The 18,137-nt window shown below is 43.3% G+C and overlaps 1 protein-coding gene across 1 annotated transcript; it reads right to left on the bottom strand.

Moving 5' to 3' along the window:
- Positions 1-98: 98 nt before the first annotated feature.
- LOC119519418 (cytochrome c oxidase subunit 6A1, mitochondrial) lies at positions 99-2,054 on the bottom strand. The gene is made up of 3 exons (XM_037817045.1): positions 1,891-2,054; positions 1,611-1,753; positions 99-363 (listed from the first exon to the last, which is right to left on the bottom strand). Exons 1-3 carry the CDS (start codon positions 1,991-1,993, stop codon positions 280-282), a joined length of 330 nt encoding a protein of 109 aa, XP_037672973.1. The 5' UTR covers positions 1,994-2,054; the 3' UTR covers positions 99-279.
- Positions 2,055-18,137: the final 16,083 nt, after the last annotated feature.

Here is an 18,137-nt window from a genome sequence, read left to right as displayed (position 1 = left end):
AACACTGTAAACAGCAGCCATATCCTTCATATGAAGAAACAAACATTAACGCTAATTTCTGAGGAAAAACGCCACTAAAGAATACAACTCTCAGCACATGACAATCTAAGATAAGTTATTTATTTAAGTCATCTCCTGCCAAAAGCAAAGGGATGGAAGATCATCATTTGATGAAAGTAAAGGTTGAATATAGGGTCCCATATACTTCTGGTCCATGCGCAGAGTAGTGGTCCAACCCAGGGCTGTGGTCCCCAGTGCCTCGGTAGTGGTCCAGGTTCTCTATTCATCTTCATAGCCAGTTGGTAGCGGATTCACATGAGGGTTATGGAATAGAGAATGGTTACCATCTCCCCAGGGAAAGGGCTGTGAAGTGAAAACATCAATTATACAATTCCAGAAAATAGTTCAGAAACAGCACTGTTGTTAAATGCTTAAAACAGGATAAGTGGCAGATAATACATAAAAACAAAATGGAAATTAGTCCTTTAACTACTACTGGCATATATCAACCTTCTTTTGGCTAAAGGAGGCTCTTAAGACTACAAGAGGGCCCTTCTTAAAGTAGACAGTAGGAAGAGCAAGCCCAAGTTAGTTACTCATGAGCTTCTCTCTGGCAACTAGTGTATCTACTATTGCGTTTATGAAGCTGCCATCCTCAAATCATCTGTATCAGAATGGTGGATGTAGGGGGTGGGAAAAGAGATGCTTACTTAAATGAAGATTTCTGGGCGCAATCTCAGACCTGAAACAATACTGGGAAACTGCAGTGGTTCCCAACTGGGACTGAGTTCACCCCTCAGGGAACATCGGGCAATATTTGCAGACGTTTGGGGGGAGGGAGGTGCTACTGGCAGCTACTCATTAAAAGCCAAGGATGCCATTAAACATTCTACAGTGCACAGGATAGTTGCCTTGCCCAACAAGATATCCAAATTTCAAGTGCTGAGGTGAGAAACCCAACTGTAGGGCTTCTAATTCTACTTTTCAAGGGTTGGAGTGAGGCTCAGCGCTGCAAAAATTCTAAGTTTCTAATTAAAGTCTACGTGGTCAGTCCTACCTGGCCTAGGTGATGTATTAAAGAACTAGAAAAAGCTCTTATTAAGAATACTTAGAGCACACAATGGAAAACAATAACTACAATGTATCTACATCAATAGCCAAAGGCTAAAATAGTTGAGAGATAACTAATATAAAGATAGAGAATATGGGAGGCTATCAGTCTTTTCATTCCACCTGACAAGAGCAGCAGCTAGTATCTGCTAGCTCCCCAGATCCTAGAAAGATGAACACCTTCAGACTATTACACTAAGAGGCTTTCCCAAACCTCCAAGTTTTATCCAACCAATATCTGTTTCAGAACAGTACCACAAGGTAGAAGTTGGGAAGAATCAGAGGAAAAAGGAACACAAAGGAAAACCACTTACTGTACGACCTTGAAAACTGAGAAGTGACTCACGAGTTCCGTAAAATACGAGAAATTAAAAATCTGTTTTGTGGATTGAATGAAAAATTGGATGTGCCTGGCACCCACGCCGCTACAGAATGAAGATCTTGGATTAGGAAACTTGGAATGACAGGAGAACAGAACACTCCAGACTGCAAAGGCGTACCTTGGACCTGATGCGGAGATGGGGGTAGGCGATGAACTCGGGCCTCTCGTGCTCTTCTTCACGCGACTTCAAGACGCAGTTCAACATGCTCACTCCCACCCCGGGAAGCGCGACGAAATAGGTGAGGGCCTTCCACATGCGAGCTGCGGGGAAGGCGCAATCGCTCAGGTCTGCCCCGGCGTCCCGGCCGCCTCCCCGCAAAGCCTCAAGCCAAGGTCACAGTCCCGTCCCGCCCCCCGAGTAGGGCTGACGCCTATCCCGCCGACCCTAGCACTAGTACCTGAGCCCTCCTCGCCGTGGGCGCCACTCGACATAGGCCGCCCCAGCTGCGGCCGAGAGCGAGCTAGCAGCCCCAAAACCCCAGACCTAGTAGACGCCGCCATTTTCGAGATGGACAGCTGCAACCGACGGAAGCGGAAACAGACAGATATGCCCTGGAGGCGGAGTCACAATCTCAAGAAGCAGTTCCTATTGGACGATGCGTACTGACGCCCTATTATGCGGAATTGACGAGCCTGCGCACTAACATCAAGGCAGACCGAGTCGTTGTCAAAAGCCTCACAGCCGGCGAGCCAGAAGGAGCATGCGTTCTGCCCCTTACTTCAGGCTTCGCCTTTTCCTTCCTGCGCATGCGTATGCACTTTCCTAGTGTTTCCACCTTTGTAACCGCGAAAGAAAGGCTTGGGAAGGGCCCCCTGGGCATCCGGATCGGTGTCTTCGTTAAAGTCCGTGGACAAGAAGTGACGGGGGCTTCCGAGCACAAACCACCGTATCTAAAACACCATTTCCCTTCTTTGTCATCCTCTGGCCCTGGGTTGTTTTTTTCGTCATGGCACCTGACATCATCGTCGCCGTCATTATTATGTTGTTTCCCTTATTAAAATATAAGCTCCATGATGCCAAGAGTTTTCCATGACAGCATTCCCAGAGCCTGGAGTCGTGACTGGCAAATAGCAGGAGTTCTATACAAATTTGCTGAATAAATAAATAAGTAATTAATAGCAAAGGGAACCAGAAAGAACTCTGGAATTTGTGCCAAAAGATGTGGATTCTAATCCGGACTCAACAATCCTCAATTTTTAGCTTAAGTCACAGTAGTCTTCTCTCCCTTGAATTTCTGGAAACAAAAGTTGGCACTTGCTTTGTCTCTACAATTTTTTTCGTTTTCTTTTCTTTTTTCTTCCTTCTACTCATCTAACTAAAAATATTTTTAAATAGAAGTTTAAAAATACATAAGATAAAATGGAAGTAAACTTTTTGATCCTAGACACCTTTAAGAATGTGACCCCTCTCCCAAGAAAAGCACACCTGCACATAAGCATGCACAGTTTAGCATACAGTGTTGGGGCCGTAGTGACCCTAAAGCCTATCCGCAGACCCCCTAAGAATCCTTGTGTCCCAGGTTAAAAAATCCTGGTATATGGCAACAAACAGGAATCCCTGGTGTGGGAAAACTGGGCTCACATCTTGTTTCCTCCCCTTACAGCCTGCATCACTTGGGGCAATTTCGATGAAACAAATGCTTTGAGGACATGTAATTCCACTAAGACAAACATTTAGGATCCTATCACCAGAGCTTCCCAGTCTGATCTAGCTTTAGATCTTTCTCCCAGTAATCTGGGTTTTTACATTTTCTGGTATAAGCAAGACCATTGAATCCGTAGGCATCCTTAAAAAGAGCCAATAGGGTGTGTGAGCCCCCACAGTATGGGCATGGAAAGAGTCTAAGCTCAGGAATCTGGAAAACCTGGATTCACATCTCAGGTCTGCAACCAGTTGTGTTTCCTCTTCTCTAAGATGGGATTGTAATACTCATTTTATTCATCCTTTTATCCAACAAACATTTATTGAAACCTAGCTCCACCTTGAGAAATTAATCTCCAGCTGTAGTAATGAAGATTCATTTAATATATGTTAACTAAGGTGTCTACTATGTGCCAGGTGTGTGCAGACATGCAAAACAACTACAAGGTGTCTCTATGCAGTTTACATTTGAGTGATGGAGACAGAAGGTTAAATGAAAAAATGACCCAGTGCCTGGCATATATTAAAAATTCAACAAAAGTTCATTTTTTTTTCTTAGAGGGCTTTCATACATCTTGCAGGGTGATTCTGGTATGTAAAGATTGCCTATCACATGCTTGTCACACAGTGCCTGCTTATTGTTGGCAGGTATGCTCAGCATTTGCAAAGCCTCAAGTGACAGGGAAAACAGCCCAGGAAAACCAAAATCATCAATACAAGAACAGCTAATATTTACTGAGTACTTTTGTGTCCAGACTATGCTAAGCACTTTATATTAATTGTCTTTCCTATTCCATTCTTTAGGCCAAACCATTTTGACTCTTTTCTCTCTCCTACATTTCACATCCAATCCATCAGCAAATCCTGCTGGCTCTCCCTTCAGATATATCCAGAATCTGGCCACTTCTTACCACCAACCGTTATTACTTGATTCAAACTTGCTCTCATCTCCCACCTGAACAATTGCAACAGCCTCTGAATTTATCTCCCTGCTTCCTGGCCCCCCTACAGTTGATTCTCTACATGCAGCCTGAAAAATCATTTTGAAACCTAAGTCAGATCACCTCCCTCCTCTGCTCAAAATCTTTGGATGTATTCCTACAACTCAACAACAAAAAGAAAAACAAAGTAATTTTTAAATGGGCAAAGAATTTGAATAGACCCATTTCTCCAAAGAAGACATACAAATGGCCAATAAGCCCAGGAAAAGATGCTTAACATCATGGAGAAATAGGAATACTTGTGCATTGTTGGTGGGAATGTAAAATGGTGCATGCACTATGGAAAACAGTTTGGCCATTTCTCAGAAAGTTAATATACAATTACCATATAATTCAGTAATCCCACTTTTAAGTGCATAACCCAAAGAACTGAACAGATATTTGCACATCAATGTTCATAGCTGCATTATTACAACAGTCCAAAAGTGGAAACAATCCAAGGGTCCATCAATGGAATGTGGTATTATATACAAAGAAATGTTATTCAGATGTTGTGCCAGTTTGAATGTATTATGTCCCCCGAAACGCCATTATCTTTGATGTAATCTTGTGTGGGCAGATGTATCAGTGAATCTTTGAGTGTTTCCATGGCGATGCGCCCCACCCAACTGTGGATGATGACTTTGGTTGGATAATTTCCATCGAGGTGTTGCCCCACCCATTCGGGGTGGGTCTAAATTAATCACTGAAGCCATATAAATGAGCTGACAAAGAGAAGGAACTCAGTGCAGCTGAGAGTGGTATTTTGAAGAGGAGCTACAGCCAAGAGGGACACTTTGAAGAAAGCACAGAAGCTACAGATGAGAGACAGTTGAAGATGGCCATTGAAAGCAGACTTTTGCTCCGGAGAAGCTAAGAGAGAACAAATATCCCAAGTGCAACTAACAGTGACATTTTTGAGGAGCTGAAGCCTAGAGAGGAACATCCTGGGAGAAAGCCATTTTGAAACCAGAACTTTGGAGCAGATGCCAGCCACGTGCCTTCCCAGCTAACAGAGGTTTTCTGGACACCACTGGCCATCCTCCAGTGAAGGTACCCAATTGCTGATGTGTTACCTTGGACACTTTATGGCCTTAAGACTGTAACTGTGTAACCAAATAAACCCCCTTTTATAAAAGCCAATCCATCTCTGGTGTTTTGCATTCAGGCAGCATTAGCAAACTAGAACAGGGAGTTAATGCTTAATTGGTTCAGAGTTTCTATTGGGGTGATGGAGAAGTTTTGTTAATGGGTGGTGTTGATGGTAGCGTAACATTGTGGATGTAATGAACACCACTGAATGGTATACTTGAAAATGGTTAAAATGGGAAATTTTAGGTTGTATATATGTGTTCTGTGTGCTTTCAACGGCCGTCTTCAAACTGTCTCTCATCTGCAGCATTTCTCTCAGCTTCTGTGTGTTCTTCAAAGCATCCCTCTTGGCTGTAGCAAGCTCGCTCCTTCTGTCTGAGCTTATATAGTGCTCCAGTAAACTAATCAAGGCCCATGCTGAATGGGCAGGGCTACACCTCCATGGAAATTATCCAATCAGAATTATCACCTACAGTTTGGTGGGCCACATGTCCCATGGAAACACTCAAAGAATTACAATCTAATCAAAACTGATACATCTGCCCATGCAAGATTACATCAAAGAAAATGGTATTTTGGGGGACATAATACATTCAAACTGGCACAATATGTTACCAGAATTTTTTTAAAAACCACTAAAGAAAGACTCATCAAATTCTGTGGTTAAAATTGGTGAATTTTACTGAATGCAAATTATACCTCAATAAAATTGATTTTTAAACAGTCAAAAAAAAAAAATTTTCCAATGTGTCATGACTCTTTCAGAGTAAATGCCCATGTCCCTGCAGTGGCCCACAAAGCCCTGCACAACCTGCCCTTCAGCTACCTCTATGACCTCGTCCCCTTCCACTCCACCCCTGCCCACTTCTCTCCAGCTACATTGGCCTCCTTGCCTTTCCTTGAACATGCCAGGCACATTCCTACCTCTGGACTTTTGCACATGTTCGCCTCTGTCTGGAAGAGTTTCCCACATGGATTTCATTCAGCCCTCTTTGCAAAAGACAGCTTATCAGAGAGGCCTTCCCAGACTATCCCGACATGAAATAACCCCTCCCCACCTTGACACCATATCCTCCTTACTATGCCTTATTGATCCTTCTCACACTTACCACCATCTGCTGCATTAAATATTTATTGGTTTATTTTCTGCCTTCATCCTCCCAACTCCAAGGAGGAAAAGACTATGTTTTGGTCACTGGTGTGACTGCAGCCCAGCGCACATGATGCGCATCAATGAGTACCTCTTAATCCCAACCATGGTGCTGGGAGGTAGACCATCCTGCCCATTTTACCGATGAGGAAACTGAGACTCAGAGCATTGCAGGAAATTGCCCAAAGTCACACAGCTGTAGGCAAGGGGTGGAGCCCAGGCAGTCCGGGGTTCAAGTCAGTTCTTTTAACCACAAAGCCATGCAGGCTCTGCTTTTGGCAGAATGATAGTACCGCTGAGAGGTCACCTTATCAAGCTGATGCTGATCAGATGCTCTGAGAAAGGATTAGCAAGAAAAGGAAGAACTGATTAATTTCTGATTTCAACAGGTTTAGAAAGCAAACATATTTCATGTCAGAAGGTTCTTGAGAGTGGATGGATCCATCAAATGTGTCCTTGGGATGCTCAGCTTGTTGTTTTGGGCTTGCACTGCCCTTCTTAGCCTCTGTGAACCCTAGGACATCAGGTATCTGTGCAGGGAGTCTCCCCGAGGCCATTGCCAGCCAGGCCTGGATTTGACGTCATCCTGTCTGGCAACTGACGATGTTTATCTTCAGGCTGAGTCCCCCGAAGTTCTCTCTGATGCTCTATTTCCTTGCAGCAGGGCGCTGGCGGGTAAGCGTCCCTATATTGGGTACAGCTACCGGGAGGAGGTGCAAGAGATTGGTGCCAGGGGAGGCTGCCCAGCCAAGGGCAGGACTGGCTTAGGGGAAAGCTTATCTGGGGCATCCTGCCGCTACTCTACTGTCATTTCTCCAAGCTGAGAGCACCTCCACTTCCTGGCATTCAATGGGCACCAATAATGTAACTAAGCAGGTAAGGGCACTGGATTTGGACCCTGAGAGACCTGGATTTGAGTCTTGGCCCCAGCCTTTCCTACTGGAGGGTCTAAGGCAAGTCACGTTGCCTATCTGAGCCTTACTTTCTTCATTTATAAACAGAATCAACAACAGTGTCCACTTTCTGGAGGGATGTTATGAGTTTAAATGTGACAGTGTAGAGAACTGGGCATGCAGTGGGTGCACAGTGAGGGATAGCTATTACTCATTACTAGTTTGCCACCCACCCCCACCTAGCGAGATTGTCAGCTTTTGGAGAATAAACTCCAGGTATCGTTCATTTTGTAGCTCCAAAAACTTGGTGCTGAATTATTTTTCCTTACTGGTCCCTCGTTTATACACATACGCTTGCCTGCACTCGCGGCTTTGTCCAGCTAACCAGAAATCCCTTCCCACCCCATTGTCTACCTTTGTCTGCATACATCCTACCCAGCCCTCACCTCCTACCGGCAGCCTTTCCTGGTTACACCCTGTCCCTTGGCCTCAGTGATCTTTAAGCTCACTGTACATTGTATGAGGACTATTCCATCTCCTTGTTTCTGCTGTGAGCTCCAGGAGACCCCTTCTTTTTTTTTTTATTCCTGTGAATTCCCCCGCAGCCTGGCACAGAGCAGGTATAGCAAAGTGGTTAAGAACTCAGGTTCTAGACAAAGCTGAGTTTAAGTCTTCGTTCTGCTACTTTTGCTGGGCTCTCTGCCTCAGTTTCCTCATCTGCAGAAAAGGGAAAATAATAGTACCCACCTAATAGCATTGCTGAGAGGACTGATACGATGCCTCATATAAAACACTTAGCATCTTGCTCAACAAATAGCAGCAATTCATATTTTATTATTATTAATCATCCATCATTATACTAAGTTAAAACAAAGCAGGTGATATGCAAATTCATAGAGACAAAGTAGATTACAAGGTACTAGGGGTGGGGGTGGGGAATACTTAATGGGTACAGAGTTTCTGTTTGGGGTGATTGAAAAGTTTTGCTATTTGAGTGGTGGTGATAGTAGCACAACACAGTGAATGTAATTAACAGCCCTGAATTGAGAGTGGTCAAAATGGGAAATATTATGTCGTATTTATTACCACAATAAAAATTAAAAGGAAAAAGCAGGTGTACTGTATGTGATATATCTTAATAAAGCTGCTTAGGATGATAAAATTGTTCTGTAAACAGATGATGGTGGTGATCATGTAACATTGTGAATGTATTTAATGCTACAGAATTGTGAACTTAAAAACTGGTTAAAATGGTAAATTTCATGTAATATTTTACAATTCAAAAATGTTTAAAAAAAAACAGTTTACAAAATAGTGTCAAATAGTATTCAAGGAGTATGGCATGTGCAACCTGCACTCAAATATTCAGAAAATGGATAGATAGATGGATAGATATGTGATGGACTGACAGATGGATAGATGGAATGATACAGCAAATATGGCAAAATGTTGAAATTGGTGGATTTAGGTATCTGGGGAAGTGGGGATATGTTGGAGTTCTCCGTATGGGTTTTATATTATTACAACTGTCCTATAAGTTTGAAATTATTTCAAAATAAAACACCTAAAGAAAAAAAATAAAAGCAGACAAAACAGCTTAATAAAAAAAATATGAAATGTATGTTTCCATTTTTATAAAATGTATGGGAAAAAAAACGAGAAAGGCCAATCTCATGCGTTGTCAGTAGTTATATCTTGGGTTTAGTTTAGTTTTGTTTTTTGTTTTTTGTTTTTAATTTTCTACAATGACTATCTACTACATTTATTCTTAGAACAAAGGGTCTCACCAAAAAGCAGACGATGCGTTGCTCCCAGTACTTCCGCTGCTGCCCTAGTCTCGCATTAGACTGCAAGCTCCACGCGGGCGCGGCGCGCAGCCTGGCTCAGCAAAGGCGCTGCAGAAACGTTGACAGAACGGCGACCGCGTGGGTTCCCCAGCACACGCCTGCAGTTCCGCCCTCGCCCGGTGGGTGGCAGGCTCCGCATGTGCGGGCACCGCCCACGAGCCCCGCCGGAGACCAGTCCCCGCTTCGACCTTTAACTGGGCGATCTGGTCTCTGACCTTTAACTGGGCGATCTGGTCTCGGGATCCTTGGAGGGAGGGAGGAAGGTGGAACCTGTGAGAGGGATGGAGGGAGGCTGGTCTGGAACTCAGGGACTCCTTCTTCATGCTTTCCCTCTGACTTCTCCTACGTCTTCTCTGAATTGGAAAAAAAGAGAAAAAACTTCACTTCCCAGAGAGTGTCCCGTGGGGGTTGGGAGGACAGGGACAGAGGCCATCCCCCAAATCATCATCGTCATAGCTCATAACTTACAGGAAGCCGCACTGGACAGTTTACTCACTGTCCCCACCCAGCAGCTCCTTTGATCTTAGCAGCGACCAACATTTTCCAGAGGTAGAGCCTTGCGGCTTAGAGAGGTCACGCCTGCTCAAGGTCACAGACAGAGCTCAGCTGTGTGTAATTCCACGTCTTCCACGAACCCACCCCTGTGTGTCAAGCTGAGACATCCTTGAGAGGGAGGGCCCACCTAACTTACTATTATTAATTATTACTAATTGATAGCACCTATTTATTTTATCCTCACTGGGATGCAAGCACTTGACTTATCTCATTTAATCCTTGCAACAATCCCATGAAATAAGAACTACTGTTACCCCATTTTACAGATGAAAAAACTGAGCCTCAGAAGCAAAAACTGACAAAACTAGAGACAAGTTTGACAGAGCCAAGACTCAAATGTCTGTCTGCCCCCAAAGTGGATGCTTCTAACCAGTACCTGTTTTTTCCTTAACAATGATTCATGTATTCAATAAGTAATACATCCATATATTGAAATTAAAAAAAAAAACAAGATAAAAAATGAAAAGCCTCCTCTACCCTGCCATCCAGCCACCCGAGTTCCAAGATTACCATATTAGAGATTTCTGATGTATCCTTCTATTTTACTGCATCTCGCACACTTACCACTGATTATCTGAAATACAGGGAGAACCATGTCCTCTTCTTCCTCTCAAACTGGTGTTTCCTCTTGGGTGACTCCTTGGATTGGCATTCAAAGCCTTCCAGAGGCTCTGTTTCAACCACATTAGGCTTCTCCAAGCTCCCGTATCTAGTCATCATCTTCTCAGTCTCCTTGCCTCTGGCTTCTCTGCAACTGCTCCATTTCTGAGATCTCTTCACCCTTCAAGCCTCCCCAGCCAGAATCCATTCGTCCTTCCTCTCTGCCCAGAGACCTGCCAGCATCTCTTTAAAAAAAAAAAAAAGCATTTTTTAATTGTGAAATATAACATATATGCAGAAAAGTAATAGATTTCAAAGTACAGTTTAACAAGTAGTTAGAAAGCAATTTTCAAAGTATGGTATGGGTTACATTTCTACCATTTCAGGTATTTCTATCTGGCTACTCTAATACGCTAGAAGCTAAAACAAAATATCTATATAATGATTCAGTTGTCATAATCATTTGTTAAATCCTAACTTCTCTGTTACAACTCCTCCCTCTCGTTTGATTATTCTCTCATTCTTTAGGGATATTTGGGCAATGACCATTCTAACTTCTTCATGCTGAAAAGGGGTGAGACATTATGGGGTTGGGGAATGCATCTGGTTGATGTTCTGGGAAAGACTGGTACCTCCAAGTTTCAGGGCTTATCTGGCATAGGAACAATCTGGAGGTTTTAAGTTTCCTAGCATCTCTTTTACCACATTTAATTGTACCATGTATGATGGATGATCATCTCCGAGCCCAGTTCTCCTTCTACTAGATTATTAATTTTAGACTTGTCATTGGTTAGGTGGCCTTATAATGCCACCACCATCTGTCCAGTCCCCAGACCAGCAAACCAGGAATCATTCTCATCATCTCTTTTCCCCTCATCCTCACATCCAATCAGCCATCAAGTCCTGAGATTTTACCTGAGAAATGTCTGTCAAATCCTTTCCTCTCCATCCCTGCTTTAATCAAGGTCACAATTATCTCTTACCTGGACTATTTCAGTAGCCTCTTGTATGGTCTCTGTCCTTACAACCTCGCCCCCAATGTTTTCTCTGCACAGCGGCGGCCAGGGTGATCCTTCTAAAATGTAAATCTGACTCTGCCACCACCCCTTTTTGAAACCCTTCAATGGCTGCTCATTGCCCTTAGAATAAACCCAAATTCCTGGCCACCAAGGTCCTGAAAGATCCAATCCCTGCCTATCTCCCCCTTTATCTCTAAGGACACTTCATTCATCCTCTGAGCTAGCCTGCTCTTTGTTTCTGAACTGTGCCAAGGCTCTTTCCACCTCAGGGCCTTTGCTCATGCTACTCTCTCCACCAGGAATGCTCTTCCCCCTCCTACACCTCGTCTCACCCACTCCTTCTAAGTAGCCTGGAAACTCCATAAGAGCAGGGACCTTGTCTGTCTTGCCTACTGCTGTACCCCAATATACCTCAATTCCAAACTCTGTGCCTGACACAAAGCAGGTGCTTAATCAATGCTTTTTAAGAGAGGTGATTCTGCTTCTTGGAATTTCAGCACAACAACTTTTAGACACTACCATGCACTGTGACAGATTATATCTTCTGTCATGCTCTGTTTTTATCTAGTGCTCCACAGCTCTTGGGATATCCAAGTTCCATGCAGGCAGTCACTTTGCTCCTTATGTCTGCATTTTCCACAACAGTCTGTACAGTAATAACAAATACTGAATGCATAAAATTGTTTTACTTTAATGATATTTTTATTGTTTTGCTGCTCTTCTTCTGATGCTGCTGATGACAAGAGAAAATATGCCTGTTGTAAAATCTTCAGACACTGCAGGAATAAATTAGAAGGCAAAAGTCCCCCACGGGCTCACTCTTTAGAGCTATTGTTGACTTAAATGGCACCTGTAAACTTGCTTCCATTTGCAGACTTTGCTGGGTAGAAGATAAGCTAACTGCTCTCCCAGTGTTTCTGGCTGTGGACTGTCAGTTTCTCTTCCTGATTTCTAGTCCCTGTCCTTCCCCCAGTTATGCATATAGCACCGATCTTGCCATTATCAGTGTTGAAGTCAGCAGACGTTGGTGACTCTGGTGGAAAGGAGGTCCATTCATTCATTCTTTCATTAATTCATTCGTTGCAGATCTATTTTAACGTCACCTGTGAAGGAGGCATTCTCAGGCTTAAATCCGACTCTAGGTCTCTGTTTGAGTTCAGGAACATTGACTGAACTTGAACTGTGCTGTGAAACGGTGACTTTAAAAGACTTGATAAAATTCCTGGTGGAACTGAATCCACGCTCAAATCTTGCCTCCACCCCTCCCTGTGTGCCCTTGTTATTTACTAGCTCTGACCTCCTTTCCTCACCTGTAAAATAGAAACAGTAAGGCACTCCACCCATATTGGCTCTCTGTTAATTCCCCTTTGCAAATGCAGTGCCCTTAGCCTGGATCCTCTTCTCCCAGCTCATCATGTGGCATGTGTCCCCTTAAACATCAGATTTCCTGGGGAGGCCCTCCCTGGTCTTCTCTCTAAAGGATCCCCTCTTTCTTTATAGCAAGTATCATATTTGGTTGTTTTGTTTTTTGTGTGTTTTTTGTGTTTTTTTTTCATAGCACCAGACATAATCTGTGTTTTTAAAAAGTTTGTTTTGGTGCTTGGCTTGCCTATTAGAGTATAAGTTGCATAAGGGCCTTTAACTTGTCTTTTCTTGCTGTATCCCAACAGGTTGCACAGTTTCTGGTGCATGAACAATCATATCTAACATTTTCTGAAGTCTTACTGTGTGCCAGGAACTCTTCTAAACATTTTACAAGAAAACTCATTCCAATCTCAATACCACCCTTGGGAAGTGGTGGACAGAAATTGAGGCACTGGAAGGTTCAGCAACAGGTGTCCATAATTAGAAAGAGGCTGGGTAGGGCCTGAGTCCCCCCATCCACCCAAAGGTGAGTCACCAACAGTGGCCATGAGGGTTTCTCATGCGGGAAGGCAAGCTGTGCTTCCTGTCTGTAATAAGGTGGCTCTAGGAGGCAGGTGTTCTTTAGGTCCCATTACAAAGGAATTTTCCTCGGCTTATTCAAATGTCACCATTTACTGCTGGGCATTAAGGACTCCAGATAGGACTTAGTTCAAACAAACAAAGGCTTAGCATTGCCTGTGGAGGTGAAAACAGGATCCAGATTAGAGGATGATTCAGGCTTCCGTGGTTAGTTGGGAACATCCTGGGAGTCCACACCTCCTGGCCAGCCCCTCCACGCCCTTCCACGCCCATTGTCCTCACCCTAGATGTGCTGAATGGAGCAGGTGCTGGAATCTGGGGGTTGGAAATCACGCAGGTGGGATAGTTTAGCGAGTCTCGTGCCACAGTGCTGAATTGAAAACCAAGCTCCCATACTTACTGGCTGTGCATTCTAGGAAAGTTATTCAGCTTCTCTGAGTCTCAATTTCCTCCTCTGCCAAAGGGGGATAATAATAATACCTGCCTCCTAAGACTACGAAGAGATTAAATGAGATAAAGCTCTTAACACATTTTCTGGTCCAGGGTCAGCTTCTAAAATCATGTGAGTCTAGTAATATTATTATTATGATTACAATTATTAATGTCATACCTGGAAGACACATCAGATCCTCAAATTCAGGGGCTCCCTACTCAGAGTTCTAAGGCTCACACTTTCCCATCCATAGTTGGGGATCAGGGGATGGTCTGTGAACCTCCAGAAATAGAGTAGACAATTGCATGTGTCCATCCATTTTCCTAAGGGGGAGAAACTTAGCTTTCAACAACTTTAAAGATGGGAAAACTGAGTCCAGGAGACAGAAAGGCCCCTGTTCCAAGTTTTTTATTTCACTCACTCATTCATTCATTCATTGTTTCATTCATTCGTTTACTCCTTCATTCCTTCAACCAAGCACCAAATATTTTTGGAGAGCCCGTTTTGTGCTGGGATCCAGAGATGAACCAGACAGTGTCACTTTTCAGTCTCCACTCCTCACCTCCTATTTTCCCACCCTGCCACCCTCAGGCATCTACTACTCAACTACTGTGTTTATGTAAAGGCTCAGTGATTTGATTCTACTCTTTTTGTTAATGCAGTGCCCTGGAGGCAGTTTAGTCCCTCATCAAGGAGACTTGAGCAACCCAAAAGTAAGTCTACATTGCCCCATTAGAATCCGTTATTAGCTGCTTTACTTAAGGCCTTCACTTCCTCTCGTTAAGCCTCAGTTTCCCCATCTGTAGAATGGGGAAAGTGAAGTCTGCTGACCAGAGTTATTGTGAGAATTAAATTAAATAAAAAGACTCGAAAGTGCTTTGTAAACCATAAAGTACAGTGCCAATATTGAGTATTATTGGCTGGAGAGAGCTGAAATAGAAATCAATAAAAAATTAAGCGCTGTGCAATTCCCCCCCATTTTTCTTTGTTAAAAAAAAAATCTGTAGTAGACACTTTCTTATCCAATCTGATCAGATGATTAGTTGGTAAGTTTATTGAAAAAGTCCACTGAAGCAGGAAATATAAAAATTATACTTACATCCCTTAAACTTTCAATTTCAACTTACAAACTTGTTGCTGTATATTCATTCACCAAACTTTTGATGTAGAGTCAAAGCCTTTTCTTTGAACCTGATCTGACTCTGCTGGTTGGCATTTCCCTGACATCTTTCTCACATGAACCAGTCCCATGAGTTCTAGTTTCGATTTCTTAAAAGTTGATCTAGAACTGAGGGCCATGGTTGTCCAGATTTTTAGAATTCTACCTCCATCCTCACTCAATGGGCTCCAGTTGTCTAGATCACACCTAACCTTTTATTATTATTATTACTGTCGTGACATCATCATGTGATGTGAGACAGGGATACAAATCAAGGAACCCCAAGAACACTAGCAGCATGTAACAGGCTGTGGGGAGAAATCCTCGCCTTGCTTATGCCAAGATTTTGGATTTCTCCTGGCCACAAAACAGTTCACCTTGGAGAAGCATTGGGTTGGAATAATAGTTCTGATTTAATAAGACGAGTAGAGAGGATGCCTCTTCCAGCAGAACTGGCCCAAGCAGAGGCTCATGTGCAGACTGAGCCGCTAGTGATTGCACTTCAGCAACCAATTCCAAAGGAAGAAAAGATGAAAGAAGAAAGAGAATTCATCTTTATTGAGGATCTACTAGGTACCAGTTAAGATGTGCCTCAACTGAATGAGAACAGGATTACTGGAGGCCTTATAAAGAGAAAGCCACAAGAAGGATCCAGAAGCAAGAAGTCAGCAGGAACCCAGAAGAGGACATGGCTATGTGATGGGAAAGCCAAAAAACCCCAAGGGTTACCAGCAAGCCAGCACCAGAATGCCACAGTTTTTGGGGAGAAAACAAGCTTTGACAATATCTTGATGTTGGACTTGTGACCTCTGAAACCATGAGCCAATCAACGATCATTGTTTAAAACAACCACAAAAATTATTGTGATAATACATACAACATAAAATTTGCCATTTTAAACATTTTTAAGTGTACAATCACAATCTTGTGTGTAGCCATCACCACCGACCATTACCAAAATGTTTTCATCACCCAAAATAGAAACTCTTTACCTAGTAAGCAATAACTCCCCTTTAGCCCCCGGTAACCTCTAATCTACTTTCTGTTTCTGTGAATTTGCCTAATCTAGATTCATTTCATGTAAGTGAAATCATACAATATTTGTTCTATTGTGTCTGGCTTAGTTCACCTAGCATGTTTTCCACGTTGTAACATGTATCAGATCATTGTTCCTCTTTACAGCCAAATAATACTCCATTGTGTGCATGTACCACATTTTGTTGATCTATTCCTCTGCTGATGGACACTTGGGAACCTTTGGACTATTGTGAATATTGCTGCTATGAATATTGGTGTAAAAATATCTGAGTCCCTGATTTCGATTCTTTTGAGTATTAACTTTTTGAGTCTTTCCAAAACATCCAACTGCATTCATAGAAACATCACCTTTCTTTTCTCACTAATATTTCATCAGTTTGTCCTACACAATTACGTGATTTAATAACAAGAGTAACTGATAGGAAGAGCAACCCAGCAGCACACGCACCCTTGCTAAGCACACAATCACATCTTAAGTCAGAAGCAGGAGTTAGTGGCTGGTCAACACCAGCTGAGCCTGCCACCTGCCCCGGGCATTGTGTCGTTCTGGGTTTTACCGTAGGCAAGGCAAATGTTGGTTAATCCAGTGAGCCGCCAGCTCCACTGAGTTTTTAATCCAGCGAGTTGGTTAGTCCAGACAGCTTCTACTCTACAACCACGTATAACAAAAAGCCATCTCTCTGTGTAATTGGTGGAGAACCATAGCTTATTTTGTTCTCCTTTCTGCTTATTTACATTTTCCAGTTATTTTCTGTCCCTTTAAAATGGATGAAAGCAGGTTTGGTTTTTTTTTTTTTAAGTTATTTAGAATATAAAGTCATATATGCCAAGTACTAAATGAACTATACTAGACTTCAAATTCTTTGAATTGAGCCTATCATAACAGTCTGGGCATGATATAACATGCCTAATTGGGGTAATGACAGTGGAGAAATCTTGGTATCAGGCAATGGTTCTCAAACTGTGGTCCAGGACCCGCAGCAGAAACCAACTGGGAGTTTACTAGAAATGCAAATTATCGGACCCCAATCCAAACCTAATGCATCAGAAACTCTGGGGGTGGGGCCCTGTAATCTGTGTTTGAGCAAGCCTTCCACGGGATTCTGGTAACCAGTGGTTCACATCCCAGTCGCACCACTTAGGAGGCTGTGTGATCTCAGACAGTTACTGCACCTCTCTGAACCGGTTTCCTCTCTGAAAAATGAGGATAATAACAAAGTGCAAAGAGCAAAGTGACTGTGAAGATTAAATGAGATAATAAAGGCAACGTGCCTAGGATAGGGTCTGGCACACAGCAGTTACCCAAAACATGTTAGAATAGTTAATATTATTATTAGGAACTCATTAATGGCAGCTCTAATTATTAGCAAGGATGAAAAACATTTGGGAGAAAAGGGAAAAGATGTCAGGGGGGTTAAATTATTTCTGAGCTGCTGCTCAATAGCAGCTCATAATGTCCCTTTATCTTCCTAACAAATGTGATGAGGTAGATATAATTGTATTTTTTGCCCACTTCACAGATGTGGAGACTGAGGTTGATGAGGCTGGATGACAGCTAAGAAGTAGCAGAGCTGGGACACACACCCCACATGTCTGCCCCACCCCCAGCCTCAAACAGATGCAGGCAGATTGCTGGCTCCCCAGTGTTCCTCCCCCCTACACCCCCCAAACCATCTGCCCTCAGAGTCTGGCTGTTCTCTGCACAGAAGGAGGTTTGAGCTTCCTGCAAATCTCACAGCAGGATTGTTTTCTCCAGGCTCTAGAAGTCAGTCCTTTCAACTCATCTCCCCGTACAGGGACTTCCTGGTTCTGTCCCCAGGCCCATTTCTGCTGCTTGGGACTGTGGCCCAGCCCCAGCCAACACCAGCATGATTCAATTTTGGACCACAGACTGGAATTAATAAATGCATTAATTCATCAGACCTTCCACCTGCTATGTGCCAGGCACTGGGGGTACAGAGATGACAGAACAGATACAGGCCCTCCCCACAGAGAACTTGAATATTCATGTGGAGGAGACCCAGAACCAGACAGATATTTTACAGTATGATGAGTGCTGTGGTGAAAGCACAATCCGACTCTGCCAGAGCCCAGAGGAGGCGTCCAACCCAGTCGGGGGGTTGGAGGGGGTCCAGGAAGGCTCCCTGGAGGAGGTGACCTCTAAGCTGATTGGGAGGAGTTGACCCTAGTGTTTCATCAATTTCTCATTTTACGGATGGGGAAATGGGTCCAGAGAGAATGATTTAGCTCACTGATTCGTTTATTCATTCAAACAAGCAAACATTTCCCTACT

The sequence above is a fragment of the Choloepus didactylus genome, chromosome 23 (genome assembly GCF_015220235.1).
Source record: "Choloepus didactylus isolate mChoDid1 chromosome 23, mChoDid1.pri, whole genome shotgun sequence".
Lineage (NCBI taxonomy): Eukaryota > Metazoa > Chordata > Mammalia > Pilosa > Megalonychidae > Choloepus > Choloepus didactylus.
Note: the sequence above shows the minus strand (reverse complement) of the source record. Positions and strands in the feature narration are given on the sequence as shown.

Coding starts and splice junctions, on each gene's coding strand:
- LOC119519418 (XM_037817045.1), bottom strand. CDS start 1,993: ATGGCGGCGTCTACTAGGTCTGGGGTTTTGGGGCTGCTAGCTCGCTCT. Junction 1,754..1,890: donor CCACGGCGAGGAGGGCTCAG/GTACTAGTGCTA, acceptor CCTTCCCCGCAG/CTCGCATGTGGAAGGCCCTC. Junction 364..1,610: donor ATCTCCGCATCAGGTCCAAG/GTACGCCTTTGC, acceptor TTCACTTCACAG/CCCTTTCCCTGGGGAGATGG.